At 41.4% G+C, this 18,881-nt stretch overlaps 1 protein-coding gene across 1 annotated transcript in view; it reads left to right on the top strand.

The window, feature by feature from the left end:
- The window catches only part of LOC311523199 (protein SSUH2 homolog), a 32,738-nt gene that overhangs the window by 1,208 nt on the left and 12,649 nt on the right, over positions 1-18,881 (top strand). The window contains exons 2-8 of the mRNA XM_084632974.1: positions 4,689-4,808; positions 6,397-6,478; positions 8,811-8,940; positions 10,567-10,627; positions 12,453-12,577; positions 13,304-13,366; positions 15,357-15,442. Of these exons, the coding sequence (XP_084489100.1) occupies positions 4,689-4,808; positions 6,397-6,478; positions 8,811-8,940; positions 10,567-10,627; positions 12,453-12,577; positions 13,304-13,366; positions 15,357-15,442 (667 nt within the window). The remainder of the gene's footprint in view (positions 1-4,688; positions 4,809-6,396; positions 6,479-8,810; positions 8,941-10,566; positions 10,628-12,452; positions 12,578-13,303; positions 13,367-15,356; positions 15,443-18,881) is intronic.

Here is an 18,881-nt window from a genome sequence, read left to right as displayed (position 1 = left end):
TTAAACCTTTCCTTTCTCATCAAAAGGAAAAAAAAATTTCTCAATATGTAATTCCTGCCGATTATGGATAAACTTTCCCACAAATATTCTTTTATATGTAGGGAAAGGATGACAGATTTAAACCGGCTGTAATACCAGAATTCTTCCAAACCATTTTTAAATTTTGTCCAAACATCACTTTCTCCGTTTCCAGTAAAAATATATAAATTCTTTTTGTGTACTGAATTGCACAAAAGAAAGGTGAGAAAATAAGAGATGACAAAGTTCTGTGTATTTTATGATAGGGGAAAAATGTATTTGGTCATTTATTTTATACGTGCCTATCACTCATCCACTCATATCTACATTGTGGATTCTTAACCAGCCAGTCCCAACCACTCTGCGCTTCCATATTGCTCCATGGAAGGGATGGGGCGTTGGTTTTGCAGTCTAGTTATAGACCCCCAAAGTCTGAAAAACAAATGACCGAGATATCACAGAAAGTGTAAGAATGCAACAGTATAGGATAGGGCATACAATAGTTTCTCTTAGCCAGAAACTCAAACCCAACGGACCTGCCCCGTTGGAGTTTGCTGGAAAAAAAAATCACACTCCTGTAACCTTAGTTTCATCATAAAATTATGGTGTTTCCATTGAGAAATTATTCTATTTGATGACAGCTCAGACAAACATGCTTTTGAATTTGGGGTGGCCACACTGGAAAGCATCTACCCGAAGATGAGCTCTGCATTCTGGAGGTCCATCCATACACACATATGGTCTGTGGATGGAATTCTGGGCCATGGGCACTTCCAAATTGGTGTCACCATGTGCTTCCATGCATTGCTGAAGTCAATGGGAATTTTGCCACTGACTTCAATGGGTGCAGGATTAGATCTCTAACGTACAATACAAGAACATGCTGCAAACTGAAATACCTAAGGCACAACTGATGAGTAACAACCTACACTCTCAATTTCCTGGCTTTGGTCAAAGTGCTTCTCAGCACTTCTCATTGTTATTCTAAAGTACAGCAATACATGTGTTTATATATTATTGTGATATCCAGCAACAGGAAAAAGTCTGTTGGTGATTTATATGCTCCAAATTCAGGATATTTATAACTCAGCCATTGAAAACATTGGCATGGGGCTGGAATTTGGAACACATATTCTCAGCTCAATTTTTGTTGTAAATAAGTTACTTAAAATTGCTGGGCTATTTTTAACTTTAGCCCATTAAAAATAAACGTTTGGGTACTCTTAAGAACATGCAGAGCTAGATTTTTTATAAGTACAGTGTGATTTAGAAATCAAAAATATCGGCAGAGATTGTGGTGTAATGGTTAACAGGGTTCTAGGGGTAAGGACACTTGGGTTCTTGTGTCTGCATTGACAGTGCCCATCGGTAAACCACTGACTCTCAGTTTATGCCTCTATAAAATGTACCTAATGCACACCTACCACGCAAGGGTGATGTCAGTCTCAAAGAATGTTTATAAAGGGTTTTTAGTTCTCCGAATGAGACAAATTTATAAAATTGACTGATTTCTTGTGGACATCATGGCCTAAGTGAGTTCCACTGGTACGTGATATGAGTTGGTGAATTGGGTTGGTTATCGCAGTCTAGTCCAGGGGTGGCCAACCCGAACCTGAAAAGGAGCCAGAATTTACCGATGTACATTGCCAAAGAGCCACAGTAATAGGTCAGCAGCTCCCCATTAGCTTCCACCCCTCCCCCGGCTCCCAATGCCTCCTGCCCACTGGCAGCCCTGCCAATCAGCGCCTCCCACTCCCTCCCCACACCTTCTGATCACCTTTTCCATGGTGTGCAGGAGGCTCTGGGGGCGAGGGGGAGCAGTGAGGGCATGGCAGGCTCAGGGGAGGGGGCGGGAAGGGGTGGAGTGGAGGCAGGACCCTGTGCAGAGCCAGGGGGTGAGCAGTGAGCACCCCCCGGCACACTGGAAAGTTGGCGTCTGTAGCTCCAGCCCCGCAGTCGGTGCCTGGACAAGGAGCCGCGTGTTAACTTCTGAAGAGCCGCCTGTGGCTCCGGAGCCCCAGGTTGGCCACCCCTGGACTAGTTCATAGTGGACAGCTGTTCAAATCATTAGTGGGAATCTCAGCAGAAATATCGTGGAAACTGAACTTGTAGAGAGGCTGTGAGTGAGTAGGCATCAACTAATATGGGCCCTAATTCCTGGGTCTGTCACTGACCTACTGTGTGGCCTCTGGCAAGTCATTTCAGCCTCTCGGAGCCTCTGTTTCCATGCTCATCCTTTGTCTGTCTTGTAGCTGGAAAGCTCTGTGGGGCAAGTATTGTCGGTAAGTATCTATTTGTATGGGATCTAGCACAATGAGCCTTCAAAGTCCATTGGGTCTCTAGTCACTACTGTAACATTAATAATTCTCATATTATCCAGAGGTGAACCATCCATAGATAGGTGTAGGTTCTCCAAATCTCTTTTTTCAGCAGATAATTTCTTTTGAACACAGAGATGGGGCAAAACTGGAAGTATTTATCCAACACCTTTCCCTATCCCTGGACATTGGAAGTGCAGATAAAATGGGACCAAGATCAGAATTCTCGGACTACCCCTTGATTTTAAATTTTCAAAACCAAACTCTGACTCCAGGGACTTTAGAAATGCATAATAGACTAATATAATCTGTGATCTAATCTACTACTCTAGAGATGCTTTGCTCATTGCCTTAGATAAAAACACTTTGAATTTGCTCTGGACATGACCAAAATAATTATACTGAAAGCAACATTGGATTTTTTTAAAAAGAAAGTGTCCTGTACTGTTTATCTCTCAACATTAGGCTGACATCTTCACTCCTTCAGTACAAGGACAACCTTGTCTTCTCCTGCACAAGAAAGGTGACATTTCTACTGAAGCATATAGTTTCTTATTTTCATAGGTAAAATAATGAAGAGGTTAATTTAGGCTCTCTGAAGAATTAAGAATGGTCTCAGAAGAAAAGTCAAGTAAATCAAATTGATGGATGACTGCACTGAGCCATTCTTTATGTCGTTTGAATTGTACATTGTTAGCAGATGACATTTCCTGGCTCTTCCACGTGTGTCTTTGTTTTCTTTTATTAACTGAATTTTCTTCATGGTGCAGACCACTCTCATATGATGGGAAAGGTCACTGGATGGAAGGCTAGTTAATAAGAGATTGTTTCTGGATGAAGAATCAGGAGTACCAATTGTTATAGCTCAATAAGGGGAGTATTTTTAGAGCAGCACATAAAGAAACAAACATCTGGTGTCCCAAGATTAGGATTAAAATAGTTTAAAGTGTGGCAAAATTTTATAGAAGCAACTGCTAGTTACCAGCGTTACTATTACTAAAAACAAAGGGTGAGATTTCTAAGATAACTAGGGGGTTTGGACACTCAGCTTTAATTATCTTTAATGGGCCTAAATGCCTTGGGCAATTTGAAATTCTCATTCATATTTTCTTATCCAGTTACTAAATAGAGAAGTCCAACCTCTGGAAAACTGGTATTTACAGGAATACTTCTGTAAGGCCCTAATTCTGCATGCTCATGTTTAACATTACAAGTATGAATAGTCCCATTAAAGTGATGTGTGTATAAAGCTAAGAATGTGCATAAGTATCTGCAGAATCAGGACCTAAATTCTAATATCCGATATCAGTTACAAGTTTGTTTGTTTTTTGCTTAAAAAGTTAAGTCAGCAGCCATTTCCCTAAAGAAGTACTGCTGAAAATTAATATGATCCTTTAGTTTGTGGAATGTTTTAATTACATCAAATATTATTATTAAATCACAGTGGTAGTATTTTCATCGTTTTCATTATAACCAACAGGACAAATACTTTATGAGTAGAAATGATTTTGTTTGTATTCAATAACTTTCATCTGAGGATCTGAAAGCATTTACATTAATGACAGGTTTCAGAGTAGCAGCCATGTTAGTCTGTATCCACAAAAAGAACAGGAGTACTTGTGGCATTAACTTGGGTTTGAATAGAAACTGGGAGTGGCTGGGTCATTACACATATTGAATCTATTTCCCTATGTTAAGTATCCTCACACCTTCTTGTCAACTGTCTAAATGGGCCATCTTGATTATCACTACAAAAGGTTTTTTTCTCCTGCTGATAATAGCTCATCTTAACTAATTAGCCTCTCACAGTTTGTATGGTAACTTCCGACTTATCTGTATGTGTATATATATGTTACTATATGTTCCATTCTATGCATCCGCTGAAGTGAGCTATAGCTCACGAAAGCTTATGCTCAAATAAATTGGTTAGTCTCTAAGGTGCCACAAGTACTCCTGTTCCATTTACATTAAGATATCTATGCTGAAAAGGCAAGCATTATTGTACCCCATTTACAGATGGGGGAATTAAGGCAAAGTTAAACAATTTGCCCAAGGTCAACGATTCATTGGAATGATAGGAATAGAACCCATGAATCCAACCCCAGCTCTAACAATTAGGCAGCATCAGTTACATTTCTGCAAATGTGTAATTTGGGAGAGTTGCTCCATCCCCAGCCTGGAGACTGAGCTCACAGGAGGCAGGGCAAAGGGAGATGACAAAGATAAAAATGGAGAGATCACAGCAAACCCTACCCCCCCCCCCAAATATAATGCCAATTGTTGATGTTGCTGAACAGACACCAGTAAAACTGTAGCACAGTAAGTGATTATTCCATTTTATTTATCACGCAGTGTTCCTTATTTCTACACTAGCTACCCTGGATCTGGAATCAGAGCCTGAAAATCCACTAGCACCCCCTGCAGATCTTCTAGAACAACTGGACGGATATGAATGGACTCTCCGAGATGGGGGTATATGGGCAGCATTGACAGTTTCTCTTTAATTACAATCTGTATGTGAATTTGGTTCTGTGAAAGTGAGGGATTAATTGCCCCGGCTTTATCCAAGCAAGAGCCATGCAAGCTCCCTCATGACTCTTTCCTAAAAGTTTCTGTTCTGGTGTGAAAACTTTTGCTTCTGTGGTCCCAGGCCACTCTTGAGCAAAGGCAGCTGTTCATGCCAACATGTGCGGCAGCTTTGTTATGTGAGTGGGGCTTGGATGAGATCAGTACACTAATGTTCACTTAGGACCTAATCAGGACTGGGTTGGAAATCCCTAGAGAAAGGAGCATGAACACACTCTGCTACCTATCTATGCCACAGTGTTAAATATTTCTGGATTGTGGTTAAATACCGTAACCCGGTCCCACTGCAAGATGTTGCTGCGAGTGCTGGGGTGCACCAGTCCCACAGACACTTGGTAGCATGGTGGGTGTCTCCAAGGCTTCAAAGATTAGGTTCTTTAGGCTCAGTGGGTTCCTCAAAACATTTGCATGCTTTGAGTCACAGAAGATTTCTTTACTAGGCCCGTCAGCAGAAAGATGTGCAAACACCCGAGCCACAATGTCTTTCAGTATTACAACAAAAAAAGATAAACCTAGCATAGGTGAATACAAGGTCATAAGGACCCCATGAAAACTCTGCACACTGTCTTCCCTGCAAGCTACTGCCCTGTATCCTCCTGCTGGTCCTCTGCCAGCAAGAAGGTGCATCTCTGTCCAGCTCTCAGGCCACCTCCACCTCCCAGGCTACCTCCATCCACTGCCAGCTCCCAGGTTATTGTGTTTGGTTTGCTGTTACTCCTACTGACAACAGCTTCCATCTTCCACCTGAGCCTAGCCCATTCCACCTCTGGTTGCACTTCTCTTTCCCAGGCTTGGGAGGTTATGGAGCCCTCTGCTGGATGTTGAGCTGGGGGTTAACAGTGCCTAGTAATTAACTAGTAAATCTTTTACAATCTAATATTTCTGCATTATTAGGCTACTGGAACTCCACTGGAATGAATGGAGTTTGCTGGCTTGGATAAAGTTCAATCGCTACATAAACTCTCAAAAACCACAAAGAAAAAGCCTTTGACAAAACTCAAACTGAAACTTTTTTTTTTAAAGTGATCAACATTCATCATTCTCCTCAATTATTTTCATTTTTGATTCCTCTGCCCTGCTGAATTTTGGCCAGGTCCAAAACGAGAATTGTTGAAGCTCTGAAAGAAAATGCCCTTCTTTCCCAAACTCTGGCCTGCCAGAAAATAGAAAGGATTAGAAACCTCATGAGAAAGTCTATTCAAGAGATTCTGGGCCAGATCCTCAGCTGGCATAAGTCAGTATAGTTCCACAGAAATCACTGGAGATTTGATGATTGACACCATCTGAGGATATAGTCCAACAACCCTACTTTGCAGACTTTGGATAAGCCTCCAGACTCCAGAGACCTTATCTAAATTCCTCTCTTTTTGGAGGTTCCACCATTACTAATTCATAGCAACATGCAACCTCTGTAAAGTAAAAGATTTTACTGTCAAATTTTAGACTAATTTCATATTTTGATTGTTTCCCTTAGGAGGAAAAAACCTACCACCACCTGCAGACTTACAGAGAAAGCTCAGTGAACAGAGAAACAGGCCCATATTTCTTGAATACAGGTGAGATCCTTGCCTTTCCTGCTGTATTTGCTTAACGTGACCTAGGGCCCTAGCCTGCTGCCCCAGGAGTAGTATTTTGATGATTATTAATATTACAATGTCATCTAGGAGGGGAATGGGGGGGGGGGAGGGATCGCTCAGTGGTTTGAGCATTGGCCTGCTAAATCCAGGGTTGTGAGTTCAATCCCTGAGGAGGCCCTTTAGAGATCTGGGGCAAAAATTGGGGCTGGGTCCTGCTTTGAGCAGGGGGTTGGACTAGATGGCCTCCTGAGGTCCCTTCCAGCTCTGAAAGGCTATGATCTTCTATGACATAATGAGAGAGAGAGTTCCTGCCCTTATAGACAAGCCAGACAAATGGTGGGAGAAAGAAGAAAGCATTCTTCTCCTCATTTGACAGAAAAATGAAATGATTTGCCCAAGGCCAGACAGGAAGTCTGTAGCGGAGCTAGGCACTGACCTGAGTCTCCACCAATGCCTTAGTACAAGGCCATCTTTCCCTCTCTCGTCTCATTGGGACTACTCATGAGGGAATGGACCCACTCATGTGAGTGGGGGGATGCACCTCATTAAGTGGCACTTTGGGCTAGCCCTCTGCTCTGGGGGGAATTTCACCTTAAACGTGCAGCCCCAGGTGTTGAACTTAGCGCCTTCCATCTTTGCCTCTGCCCTCACCCTTTTAAAACAACCTTCCATTTGCTAGTAAAGTAGAAAAGCAAAGCACAAATGATAAAGCGGCATTTTAATGAACTGTAGTATAGTGTAATGAGTGGAGGGAGCCTCAAAAAAGATTTCGTCTAGGTGTACAGTGGGATTGTTTCTCAGTCTTTATGAGAGGGAAGGGCATTAGGACCTGCCTGAATGTCTTTTCAATACACCCTGGAAATGACAAAAAAGGTAATAAAGAAACATAGGAGTTGTGAGTTGATAGTTATCTGCTAAACACTCATTAAATTAAACATCTGAGCCAAATAAAACGGGATCTAGAGGCTCAGGAATATTTGCTAAGAGCAGATGTGTTTTAAATTTCCTTTGGATAGCGTGAACACAAGGATGATTTATTAGCCCCCAGTCTCTAATCAAGGTGTCATGGATGTTTCAGACATCCATGTTACTGATCAGAAGGCCTGCAAGGGTGATTTATCCTGTCAAGAATTATCTGGCTAATAGCCTATAAAATGGTCGTTTGCGCTCTCTGATAACTGCCTGTAGCATCATATTATTTTAGGATTTGTGATATTAGCTCTTCCTTTTTATTGAAAAGGGGCTTCTTAATATAAGTTGTCACAATCCTGACAGCAAACATTCTTAAAGGATATTGTCTCGGGTCACAACAAATCCTTAGCAAAACTTACTTTACCTGGGAAGATTCCGTCATCATTGCCTCCTAAGAAAAGAATTGCTTACTTAAGCATTCCCTAAACAGCAAACACTGAGATGAGCTCCTCTATTAGCATCCACTCTACAGTATTTCAGTACATCTTTGCAAGAGCATTTTTACATTAGAGAAATGTACTGCCTATATAAAAGGAAAACGTTCAGTGTTACAATGGGAGCATGTTAGGTCCCAGTCTTGCACCTTCGCAGTCATTGGCTACCGAAGGCAGTAGGAGCAGGGCTTTAAGAATCAGTTATTACCACTGCGAATGCTAGCATGTCATTCATATTCTATTTCAGTTGTATATGTAGGTATGCTCTTTATATTGTGTACTGCATCCTTACGTTTCTAGGCGGCTGCTGTCTGCAGAGGCAGTTGCCACTCAGAGCAGAGCTGTTGCAGCATGTTACAGAGGACACATATAATGCTCTCTTCATGTGCACATTAGTCTTTTTGTTGTTGCCATTTCTATTAGCCTGAAATAAAAATAATCCAGACTCAACATATGGCTGCTCTTCATGTGTAAAATTATCTATAGTTTCTACGTGTGTATAGAGATCGGACAAGAAAGATGTTTGCATTTTGGTTTGGATCTGGTGAAATCACAGGCTGGATTTTGATTTTGCAAAAGCCACCAGTGGTGTTTTAGATCTGGCATTTTTCTTATCCCGACCAGCAGACGTTACGGTGGGGGTTCAAACTTTTGCATTAGATCCATTTTTCTAATAATGAGCAAAGTGAGATCTTTTTAGTTTTGCAGGTAATTTAAAAATAGATTTGTCTTTTACTTGTTTGTAATTAAAAAGATGCTGAGGCCAGCAGTGATTAGTGTCAAAGATTGGGCTTCTCTCAAATGGGCTTCTCTCTCCTGCCATGAGTTAAACATGCTAAATAGATATGGCTGTTGCTTTAAAAGGTTAAAAAATGAGAGTTTATCATTTTAATGTTAATCCTTAGGATTCCCACAATGACAGAAGACATGGCCAGGAATGCCTTCCTCAGCTTTGTCAATTCCAAATGCTGCTATGGCAATAAAGCTGCTGGAGAATTGGTCATTCAGGATTTGAAACAGCTGACTGTATACAGAGTGAGTATATTCAGATCTGAAACTGAAAAACCAGTGGTTGGGCCATGTTTGGCCAAGTTGCTTGGATAATTTTCCAGCTGTCAAGTGATACTGGTCCATGAATAATCATCTATTAATTAAATAAAATATTTTTAATTCATTTGTCTTGAAATGGAATTCTATTGCTCAAATCAATATTTTCCAAGGAAAACCCACCTTACAATTATTTTCAACCTTCTACAAGTGAAAAAGTCCATCTTTCTCTATAGCACAAGCATCTGCAATACCTAAATGCTACAAGATTTCTGAAAATTTTCTCCTCCCTTCTGACCTATGGAATTTGTCTGTGGCATAATACCCCTAAAATTGCTGCCTTTTCCCAGGCAAAACTGGAGCTATATGCTAACCTGTACTTGGTTTACGCACACAAACACAGGGAACAAACTGTAATCCTCAGTGTACCCTCCCAGAGTTATTCACTGTAATGTATAATTCAACTGAAAACTGACTGATCTAGGTTCTCTATGTCACCCCCATCACGAATTTATTAAGGTGAGTTCAAGAGGAGCTCTCCCTCTCTTTCTCTCCTTCCTCCATTCTGTAGCAAAGTTCTTTTGTGTATGTTCTTTTATGTTTTTAAAATATATTTTGTGCTGCTCCAAAAATGCCAGTTTGCCATTGAATTTAGCATTAATGCATTTCAGAATATAGACCCACCCTTATTATATACACTGGATCACACAACTTTCTCATACAGATACAATGGGACGAGCCTAGCTGTTAAATAGAACCAAAATGTTATGCTGTAGCAAGTTCTAATATATAATTGAGCACTTCTCTCTTCAAAGCTTTTAAAAAGAGAAATAGAAGACACCAAATATCACAATAGACAAAACTCGTTGAGTTCTCAATGGAGTTTATTGAATAACTCACTAAAATAATATTTATTGCCAATCTAGCCCTTTTTTCTGTTCACACAAGACTTATGAGGTGTGAGGTCATTAGTAATTTGGAAGTATTCACTAAATATTCAGAAGCAAGCCTATGGCCTGTTAGTTCTTCATCATTTGTGTTGACTGATGGTTCATCCAAGTCACATGGTATTGTTTCTGCTCCCCAGCGGGTTTTCTGAAGCCTTTCAGATTAGACAATAAATGACAATGGATGAATAGGAAATCATAAATACCGCACCTTTTGTTTCAGACAAATAACCATTTATACTAGGTTGTTCAACTTTTGGGATTAACAAACATTTTATCTAAACATTGTTATCTAAACATTCCCGAGAAAACAAGCAACAGAATCCCATGAATAAAAGACTTTCCATTTGTATTTGCCAGTCCAATTCTTTAAATAAATAAAAAAATAAATAAGTTGATGGAGCTCTATCTTTGGTCAAATGATTCAGTGAACGTCCTTGCCGACTTTTTCCAGCAATTTATTGTGAAAACTTGAAATGGAAAAGTTCTCCAGTCTGATTTAATTGGTGTTGGTCTGATTTAGTTGGTGTTGACCTTGCTTTGAGCAAGGGATTGGACTAAATGACCTTCTGAGGTCTTTTCCAACCCTAATATTCTATGATTCTATGGTGGCTTAATACAATTTCACTTAACAGTAATTGATTGCATGTTTATTTCTCTTTTCTAGTATCGACTGGAGACCTTTCATGAATCAAGGCTAAGTGAATGGACTTTTCAACCTTTTACTAGTGAGTAACTGCCACATGACCAATTTTAAATGACACAAACAGGAAATGCTTGAATAACTGAGGCTGTGCGTATACTTGGAGCTAGGGGTGTGATTCCCAGCTCATACTCATGCCAGCTCTCATTGAACTAGTGTAGTGTTTCCCAAACTTGGGATGCCCCTTGTTCAGGGAAAGCCCCTGGCGGTCTGGGCCAGTTTGTTTACCTGCCACATCCGCAGGTTCGGCCAGTCATGGCTCCCGCTGGCCGTGGTTCGTAGCTCCAGGCCAATGGTACGTTGAGGTACGTCCCTCAGCCCGCGCCGCTCCCCACAGCCCCCATTGGCCTGCAGTGGCGAACCGTGAACAATGGGAGCCGCGATCGGCTGAACCTGCAGACGCAGCAGGTAAACAAAGTGGCCCGGCCTGCCAGGGGCTTTCCCTGAACAAGCAGTGGCCCTAGTTTGGGAAACACTGAACTAGTGCATTGAAAGTAATAGTATAGCCAAGGTGGCATGGGCAGCAGTGAGAGCTGACATGTGCTAGCTGCCCCCGAATAAGTATCCATGTGGTCTAAGAGAGAATATGTGATTTATTCAAGGTCACAGATGAAGTCTATGGTGTCCACATGACTGGAACATTCTTCCTCTTGCACTAGACCATCTCACATAGGACAATCCTCTACTAGTACCTATAAGATATGGACCTAAGATGAAAAGTTTGGATGAGGAAATGGATCAGATCTCTCTCAAAGCTCAGGAGAAGGATAGTCAGACCTGGGATTTTGTTTCACTGTGTACAATATGTACCCATCTATAATAGGGTACATATTATACACAGTGAAAATCAGAATCTGTTCAGAGACCCCATGCAATGCCTGAATATTGTAGCAGGAGGATAAGAAGCTGTGTCAGCTCTGCTATTCACTGCTTAGATCATTAACTTAATTTTAACATTTAAAACTATTTCATTTCAATTTAAAGTCAGATTTAATTCATTTTTTTGCATGGGTTCTCTTGATCAACTGTTTACAGTATTTTAAGACTTGGGACTTTAAACCAAGAAAGTAAGCTTCACCTGACTAGTTTAAAGAGGATTTCGTCAGATTACGGTATGTGTGATAAAAAGAATAAATGAAAAAAAATTAATGAGTAAAAAGAGAGCCGCTTGTGAGAAGTCAAGGACATAATGAGGTCTGTCTTGCAAAGGTGAGGTGTGATGGGTTTCTAAGAGAAGTAATACACTCTGGCTGAAGTGATTGGCATGACCTATTATATGAAGCAGCTGAGGGACTTTGAAGAGAGCATTGTGGATGGAAGACTTTCCTTTACAGATCTAGGTTCATTTTATTCCCATTTTGTGAGGTTTTTGTGAAGGGTCTTGGAAGCCAATGACATTATTTCCATTAGAAAAAGCAGATGGCCTCTATAGTAATAACTTCAAAGCGTGATATACAGTGGGGCCTGTGAAAGATTTCAGACTGACAGCCCTAGAGAGTGAACTTCTTTTATTTATCTAGAAGAAAGGTACAGCTTGAGGAACAGCAGAGATAACAGTCCCTTACACTCCTTGAACAATGTGCCTGAACCCTGACTAGGATGGGCCTTAGGGATCTGTGAGAGGCAGTTGAAGGAGTCAGTAAAAAAGTACACCAGAGAACGAGTAGGCAGTTCAGTCTTCGTCCTTTGCTGAGAATACCAACAAGAGCACCCTGTAGTGCAATGCCATTTGTGGGGCTTGTTGGTGTTCCATTGGGAAGTGGCTGGAGGATACCAGACTCATTTCCAATCACCTATACAGCAGGACAAAGTGCAACCAAGGTTTATACAAGGTTTTCTTCCCGTTGCAGATAATTTGGTAGATGGACCACAAAATGGCGCTTCTCCTCAGCTATGGGATATTAAGGTCCAGGCTCCGCCAATGTTTCAGGATGATACAAAGAAGTTCCGAGTACCTCACTCTTCATTAGTCAAGGTAATTCAGTCTATGGATTAGTTAAAATCAAGGGCAAAGCATGTTATTAATTAGGACACATTTGTTTAGATGAGCCTTCCAAAGATCTAATGAATTATTTATGGTTGTGGACGGCAGAGTTCAATACATTTTAGTGTTAGTTTTGTAATTTTATCTTATGGATCTTCATATGAAGATAATGTCTGTATATGTGAACACACACACACACACACACACACACACAATCTGTATAAACAGATGGGCAAATAGGTATAATTTATTTTTTACTACTCTTTTGTTTAGCAGAAATTTTGCTCTAAGCTTTATAAGCAGCGGTGTAGGGTGATTTTTCCCTTCTCTCTCTCTTTCTTTTTTTTAATACTGACAAAAATTGGCAGAAACATTTCCAATATTTTTTCATGACACTTCCCTCCTCTTTTGAGCACCTCCATGGGTAATTTAATATTTTTTAACTAAACTTTTGATTAAAAAAAAAAAAGAAATTCAGCAAAAGTATGCATAGAAAATGTTTTCCATTTTTCTGGTAGGTCTAATTAGAAATTCTCCTCTGTTAAATAATATACTATTGATGGTTCCTTTAGTAGTCTTTTAAGACAGGTTTTACTGTATTTGATGCTGTCCAATTGTCCACAAAAGTATTTTTGATGTAAAATGATTGCATAATCCTATGTTAGTGTTTTTGAAATATCTTGGTAGCTTTATACATGAGCAACATTTTGATTTCAGGCATGCCACAAATGCCAGGGTCATGGCCGACACAAATGCAGTGCTTGCCATGGTGCAGGCAGGGTAAGTAGCAGTTATGGCTTCTTCAAGACAGTCCCCAATTCCCTACTTTTCATTTGGGTGCTTCATTCACAGATGTCTTATCTAGTAATGCAGTGCTACTGTACTTATAAAATGGGAGGATTCAGGATAAGTGTATGGGTGGTAAATCAGCAGGATAGTATTGTTTACTTCTAAACTTTGCACAGTAAAAGCCTGATCCTTCTTTGTACACCCAAACTTCCTATTGACATCGAGGGATCCACATATATAGAATCTGTGTTGTGACTTTATGAATGAAAATAATCTTATTTGGAAATCCACTCAGGTAGATAGGCAACCTCAGGAGTTGTAATACCTTCCTCCTCTTTAGCCTATGGATTACACTGGGTTTGTCTGAGAGTAGATTTGACTCTGCATGCAATCAAATGAGTGTGAATCCTAAACATACAATACAGTAAAACCATCAACACATTTGCTCAGATCATAGCTTTGAAATTTCTCAGTGGAAATGAGTCCCCAATCCAGCAAGCCATATGCCTAACTTTAAGCGCAAGAGTAATCTCACTGAGTTGTTCCCAGCTGTGCATTTGGCCTCCTCTTTTTGATCTGCTCATCCTGCCTAAAGGTTCCCAGCAACAAAAAACGTATTGTTCTTCACAGCACTAAGAGCATACTATTTAGCTAAATCTAGTCCGATTTTAAAAAAATGTGTCTGCAAAGCAGCTTGCTAATCATTACAATCACAAATATAGGTGCAAAAATGTGTATATAATATAAAATACATTTCATCTCATTGCAGTTGTGCCCATTTATACCAGTGGTAAATCTGACCAACAGACCCCTATTTAGCTCACTTTCATAGGCACTGAGATTTAATCAACCTTCTATTTTCCACATTATTGTTGTCAAGGCTGACTCCCCACTCTGGCACTTTGAGTACAGAAGGTGGGGGCCTACAAGGATTTTAAAAATGAATACTGGCCACTCCAGGCTGGTATTAAACTCCCAAGGTCACAGCTTCTCTCTGACCTTGGATGGGTTGATGCTGCCACCACGCAAGTGCAAAAAAACCACAAACCTTTGAAAATCCAGAAAGGAACACTTGGGAATTCCTTCCTGTGGCATACCCTTAAGCCCTTTCACCCCCCCTTCCCAGGAAGAGCTGAGAAAAAAACAAAGGAAATCAGCTGTTGCCATCAGCTAATTAAACAACATATGCACAAACCTCTTAGGGACACAAAAATCCAATCCTGTTCTTAAAAAAGGTAAATTTTATTAAACCCCAAAAGAAAGGAAATACATTTGGAACTTAGGCTTTTTGTTAGATCTTAAAAGAAACAATTACAAAAATTAAGCATCAAGATTGCTCTCTTGAGGTTCAGCTTAAAGGTTACAAGCAAAACAAAAGCATCTGGGATTAGCACAGAGGAGTCCACAAGCCACTAAAAAATTAAAAGAAATAACCCTAATTGCGTCTTCCTAGACATTCCCTAATTTGCTTACATTTCTGGGGTTTCAGATCAGCCATCTTTAGGTATGATCTGATGATTTTTCATATGTGGCTTGAAGCTTCTCACAGCATAACTGCTCTCTGTTCCCCTCTTTCCCAGAGAACAACAACACACAGACAAAGGGAAGTTTTTTCCCAATTTTAAAAAGTTCTAGCCCTCCCATTGGCTCTTTTGGTCAGGTGCCCACTCCTTTCCTTTCACCTGTGGGCTTGTTAACCCTTTTCAGGTAAAGCAAGTAGAGAACCACCACCAAGAGGGATTCCATAGCCAACTGGCTGGCTGGGTGTCCACAAAAAGGAGCTATCCCCCGTCTCCTTTATCACAATTGTGCAAAGCACATACCTAACATAACTTGTTTTTTTGCTGAAACCTGACTGAGCAGGGTTGTGGTTAGAAAGCATAATGATAGTGTGCAAGACAAATCTGGCTTTTACAAATCTGAAACATGGTTGTTTCTAGTATCAGGGAGGGCATATTTTATTTCTCTGGTTCATTTTCAGATGAGATGTGTTACGGGCAGTGGGGCCAGACACCGGGCAAAGCAGCAAAAGCGGTGCCAGATGCGTTCAGGTACTGGACATAAAAGGTAAGGTGGGCTCATCGGCATTTTGCCACCATGGCTCCATTTGGATTATTTTCTAGAATAATTTGATTTATTAAGAAAAAAAATCTATTCCTCGTTCGTGCACAGAGAGGCAGATCTTCTATGTGGAAGTTGCACTGTATGTAAAAGATGAGTATGATTGCTCAGCGCTTCAATATGAAACTGGAGAAAAGCCTGATGAGAGTCTTTGGGTTAAGTTTAGACATGGGAGCAACAAGGGTGATGTCGTGGTGGGTGTCTGCTATAGACCACCAGGACCAGGAGGATGAGGTAGATGGGGCTTTCTTCGGACAAGTAACAGAAGTTTCCAGATCACAGGCCCTGGTTCTCAAAGGGGACTTCAATCGCCCTGATATCTGCTGGGAGAGCAATAGAGCAGTGCACAGACAATCCAGGACGTTTTTGGAGAGTGTTGGGGACAACTTCCTGGTGCAAGTGTTGGAAGAACCAACTAGGGGCCATGTTCCTCTTGACCTGCTGCTCACAAACAGGGAAGAATTGGTAGGGGAAGTAGAAGTTGGTGGTAACCTGGGCAGCAGTGACCATGAGATGGTCAAGTTCAGGATCCTGACAAAAGGATGAAAGGAGAGCTGCAGAATACAGACCCTGAACTTCAGAAAAGCGGACTTTGACTCCCACAGGAAACTGATGGGCAGGATCCCCTGGGAGGCTAATATGAGGGGGAAAGGAATCCAGAAGAGTTAGCTGTATTTTAAAGAAGCCTTATTGAGGGCGCTGGAACAAACCATCCCGATGTGTAGAAAGAATAGCAAATATGACAGGCGACCAGCTTGGCTTAACACAGAAATCTTCAGTGATCTTAAACACAAAAAGGAAGCTTACAGGAAGTGGAAACTTGGACAGATGACTAGGGAGGAATATAAAAATATTGCTCGAGCATGCAGAGATGTAATCAGGAAGGCCATAGCACAATTGGAGTTGCGGCTAGCCAGGGATGTGAACGGTAACAAGAAGGGTTTATATAGGTATGTTAGCAACAAAGAAGGTGATCAGGAAAAGTGTGGGACCCTTACTGAATGGGGGAGGCAACCTAGTGACAGATGATGTAGAAAAAGCTGAAGTGCTCAATGCTTTTGTTACCTTGGTCTTCACTGACAAGGTTAGCTCCCAGACTGCTGCACTGGGCAGCAAAGTATTGAGAGGAAGTGAGCAGCCTTAAGTGGTGAAATAACAGGTTAAGGGCTATTTAGAAAAGCTGGACATGCAGAAGTCTATGGGGCTGGATGCAATGCATCCGAGGGTGCTGAGAGAGTTGGCTGATGTGATTGCAGAGCTATTGGCCGTTATCTTTGAAAACTCATGGTGATCGGAGGAGGTCCCGGGTGACTGGAAAAAGGCAAATATAGTGCCCATCTTTTAAAAAGGGAAGAAGGAGAATCTGGGGAACTACAGACCGGGCAGCCTCACCTTTGTCCCCGGAAAAATCACAGAGCAGGTCCTCAAGGAATCCATTTTGAAGCATTTGGTAGAGTGGAAGGTGATCAGGAACAGTCAACATGGATTCACCTGACCAACCTGATTGCTTTCTATGATGAGATAACTGGCTCTGTGGATATGGAGAAAGTGATGGGCATTATATACCTCGACTTTAGCAAAGCTTTTGATACTGTCTCGCACAGTATTCTTGCCAGCTAGTTAAAAAAGTATGAATTGGAAGAATGGACTATAAGGTGGATAGGAAGCTGGCTAGATCATGGGGCTCAACGTGTAGTGATCAGTGGCTCGATGTCTAGTTGGCAGCTGGTATCAAGCAGCATGCTCCAGAGGTTGGTCCTGGGGCCGGGTTTGTTCAACATCTTTGCTGATGATCTGGATGATGGGATGGATTGCACCCTCAGCAAGTTTGCAGATGACACTAAGCTGGGGGGAGAGGTAGATACACTGGGGAGTAGGGATAAGGTCCAGAGTGACCTAGACAAATTGGAGGATTGGGCCAAAAGAAATCTTATGAGGTTCAACAAGGAGAAGTGCAGAGTCCTGCACTTAGGATGGAAGAATCCCATGCACCGCTACAGGCTGGGGACCGACTGCGTGAGCGGCAGTTCTGCAGAAAAGGACCTGGGGATTACAGTGGATGAGAAGCTGGATATGAGTCAACAGTGTGCCCTTGTTGCCAAGAAGGCTAATGGCATATTGGGCTCCATTAGTAGGAGCATTGCCAGCAGATCGAGGGAAGTGATTATTCCCCTCTATTCGGAACTGGTGAGGCCATATATGGAGTATTGCATCCAGTTTTGGGCCCCCCACTACAGAAAGGACGTGGACAAACTGGAGAGAGTCCAGCGGAGGGCAGTGAAAATTATTAGGGGCTGGGGCACATGACTTATGAGGAGAGGCTGAGGGAACTGGGCTTATTTAGTCTGCAGAAGAGAAGAGTGAGGGGGGATTTGATAGCAGTCTTCAACTACCTACAGGGGGGTTCCAAAGAGGATGGAGTTAAGCTGTTCTCAGTAGTGGCAGATGACAGAACAAGGAGCAATGGTCTCAAGATGCAGTGGGGAAGGTCTAGGTTGTATATCTGGAAAAAACTATTTCACTAGAAGGGTGGTGAAGCACTGGAATGGGTTACCTAGAAAGGTGGTGGAATTTCCATCCTTCGAGGTTTTTAAGGCCTGGCTTGACAAAGCCCTGGCTGGGATGATTTAGTTGGGGTTGGACTAGATGACCTCCTGAGGTCTCTTCCAACCTATATCTTCTATGATTCTATGATCCTTAGCTGGGATAATTTTCACCAGCTGAGGAACTGGCTCAGGATATTTTTGGCCATGGTTGAGGCACATTAGAGGGGCAAAGTCAGGAATCTTATGAAAGGCTCTATTCAGCACAGTAATCTACATGACCAGTTTCCCTGAAGTCAGTAGATTCCACCTGCGCTCTTCAGTGTAGGGCTGGTGCCTAAATGACTTCATTCTCCAAGCTTTACAGTCTTCTATGTCACCAGGATGAAGATCTCTTTAAAAATATTAATTTGTTAGAAAACCCTTTTTTCCTCCCCAGAATTTTAAACTGATAATTTATGACAATATGCTTATACCTATATAATACCGCCAACCTCAAATGTTCAGAGATCAGGAGTCACACCCCAAAAATCATGGAGCAGACTTAAAAATCATGATTTTTTTTTAAAAATAATACATTTGGCATTCTGTTTGTTCATTTTCTGGTTTTTGAGCCTTTAGTCTGCAACCAGAGAAAGTTACTTTAAAAGAACAAAACAAACCAGAAAGAAGAAACCTAAGATTCTGATACCTGGAAGACATGGAGACACCAAATACCATGAGATTTCTGGTAAAGTCATTAGAGTTGGCCCCTACAGCTTTTTCCAGACACAGTATGAATGTTTAAAACAAGGAAGAGAGAATGGACCCAAGCAACTCTAATAGCCTTGTGGCACTGATCC

Source organism: Lepidochelys olivacea (genome assembly GCF_965140295.1).
Source record: "Lepidochelys olivacea isolate rLepOli2 genome assembly, chromosome: 7".
In the NCBI taxonomy this organism is placed as follows: domain Eukaryota; kingdom Metazoa; phylum Chordata; order Testudines; family Cheloniidae; genus Lepidochelys; species Lepidochelys olivacea.
The sequence above is the reverse complement of the archived record's forward strand: the minus strand, read 5'-3'. Positions and strand labels throughout refer to the sequence as shown.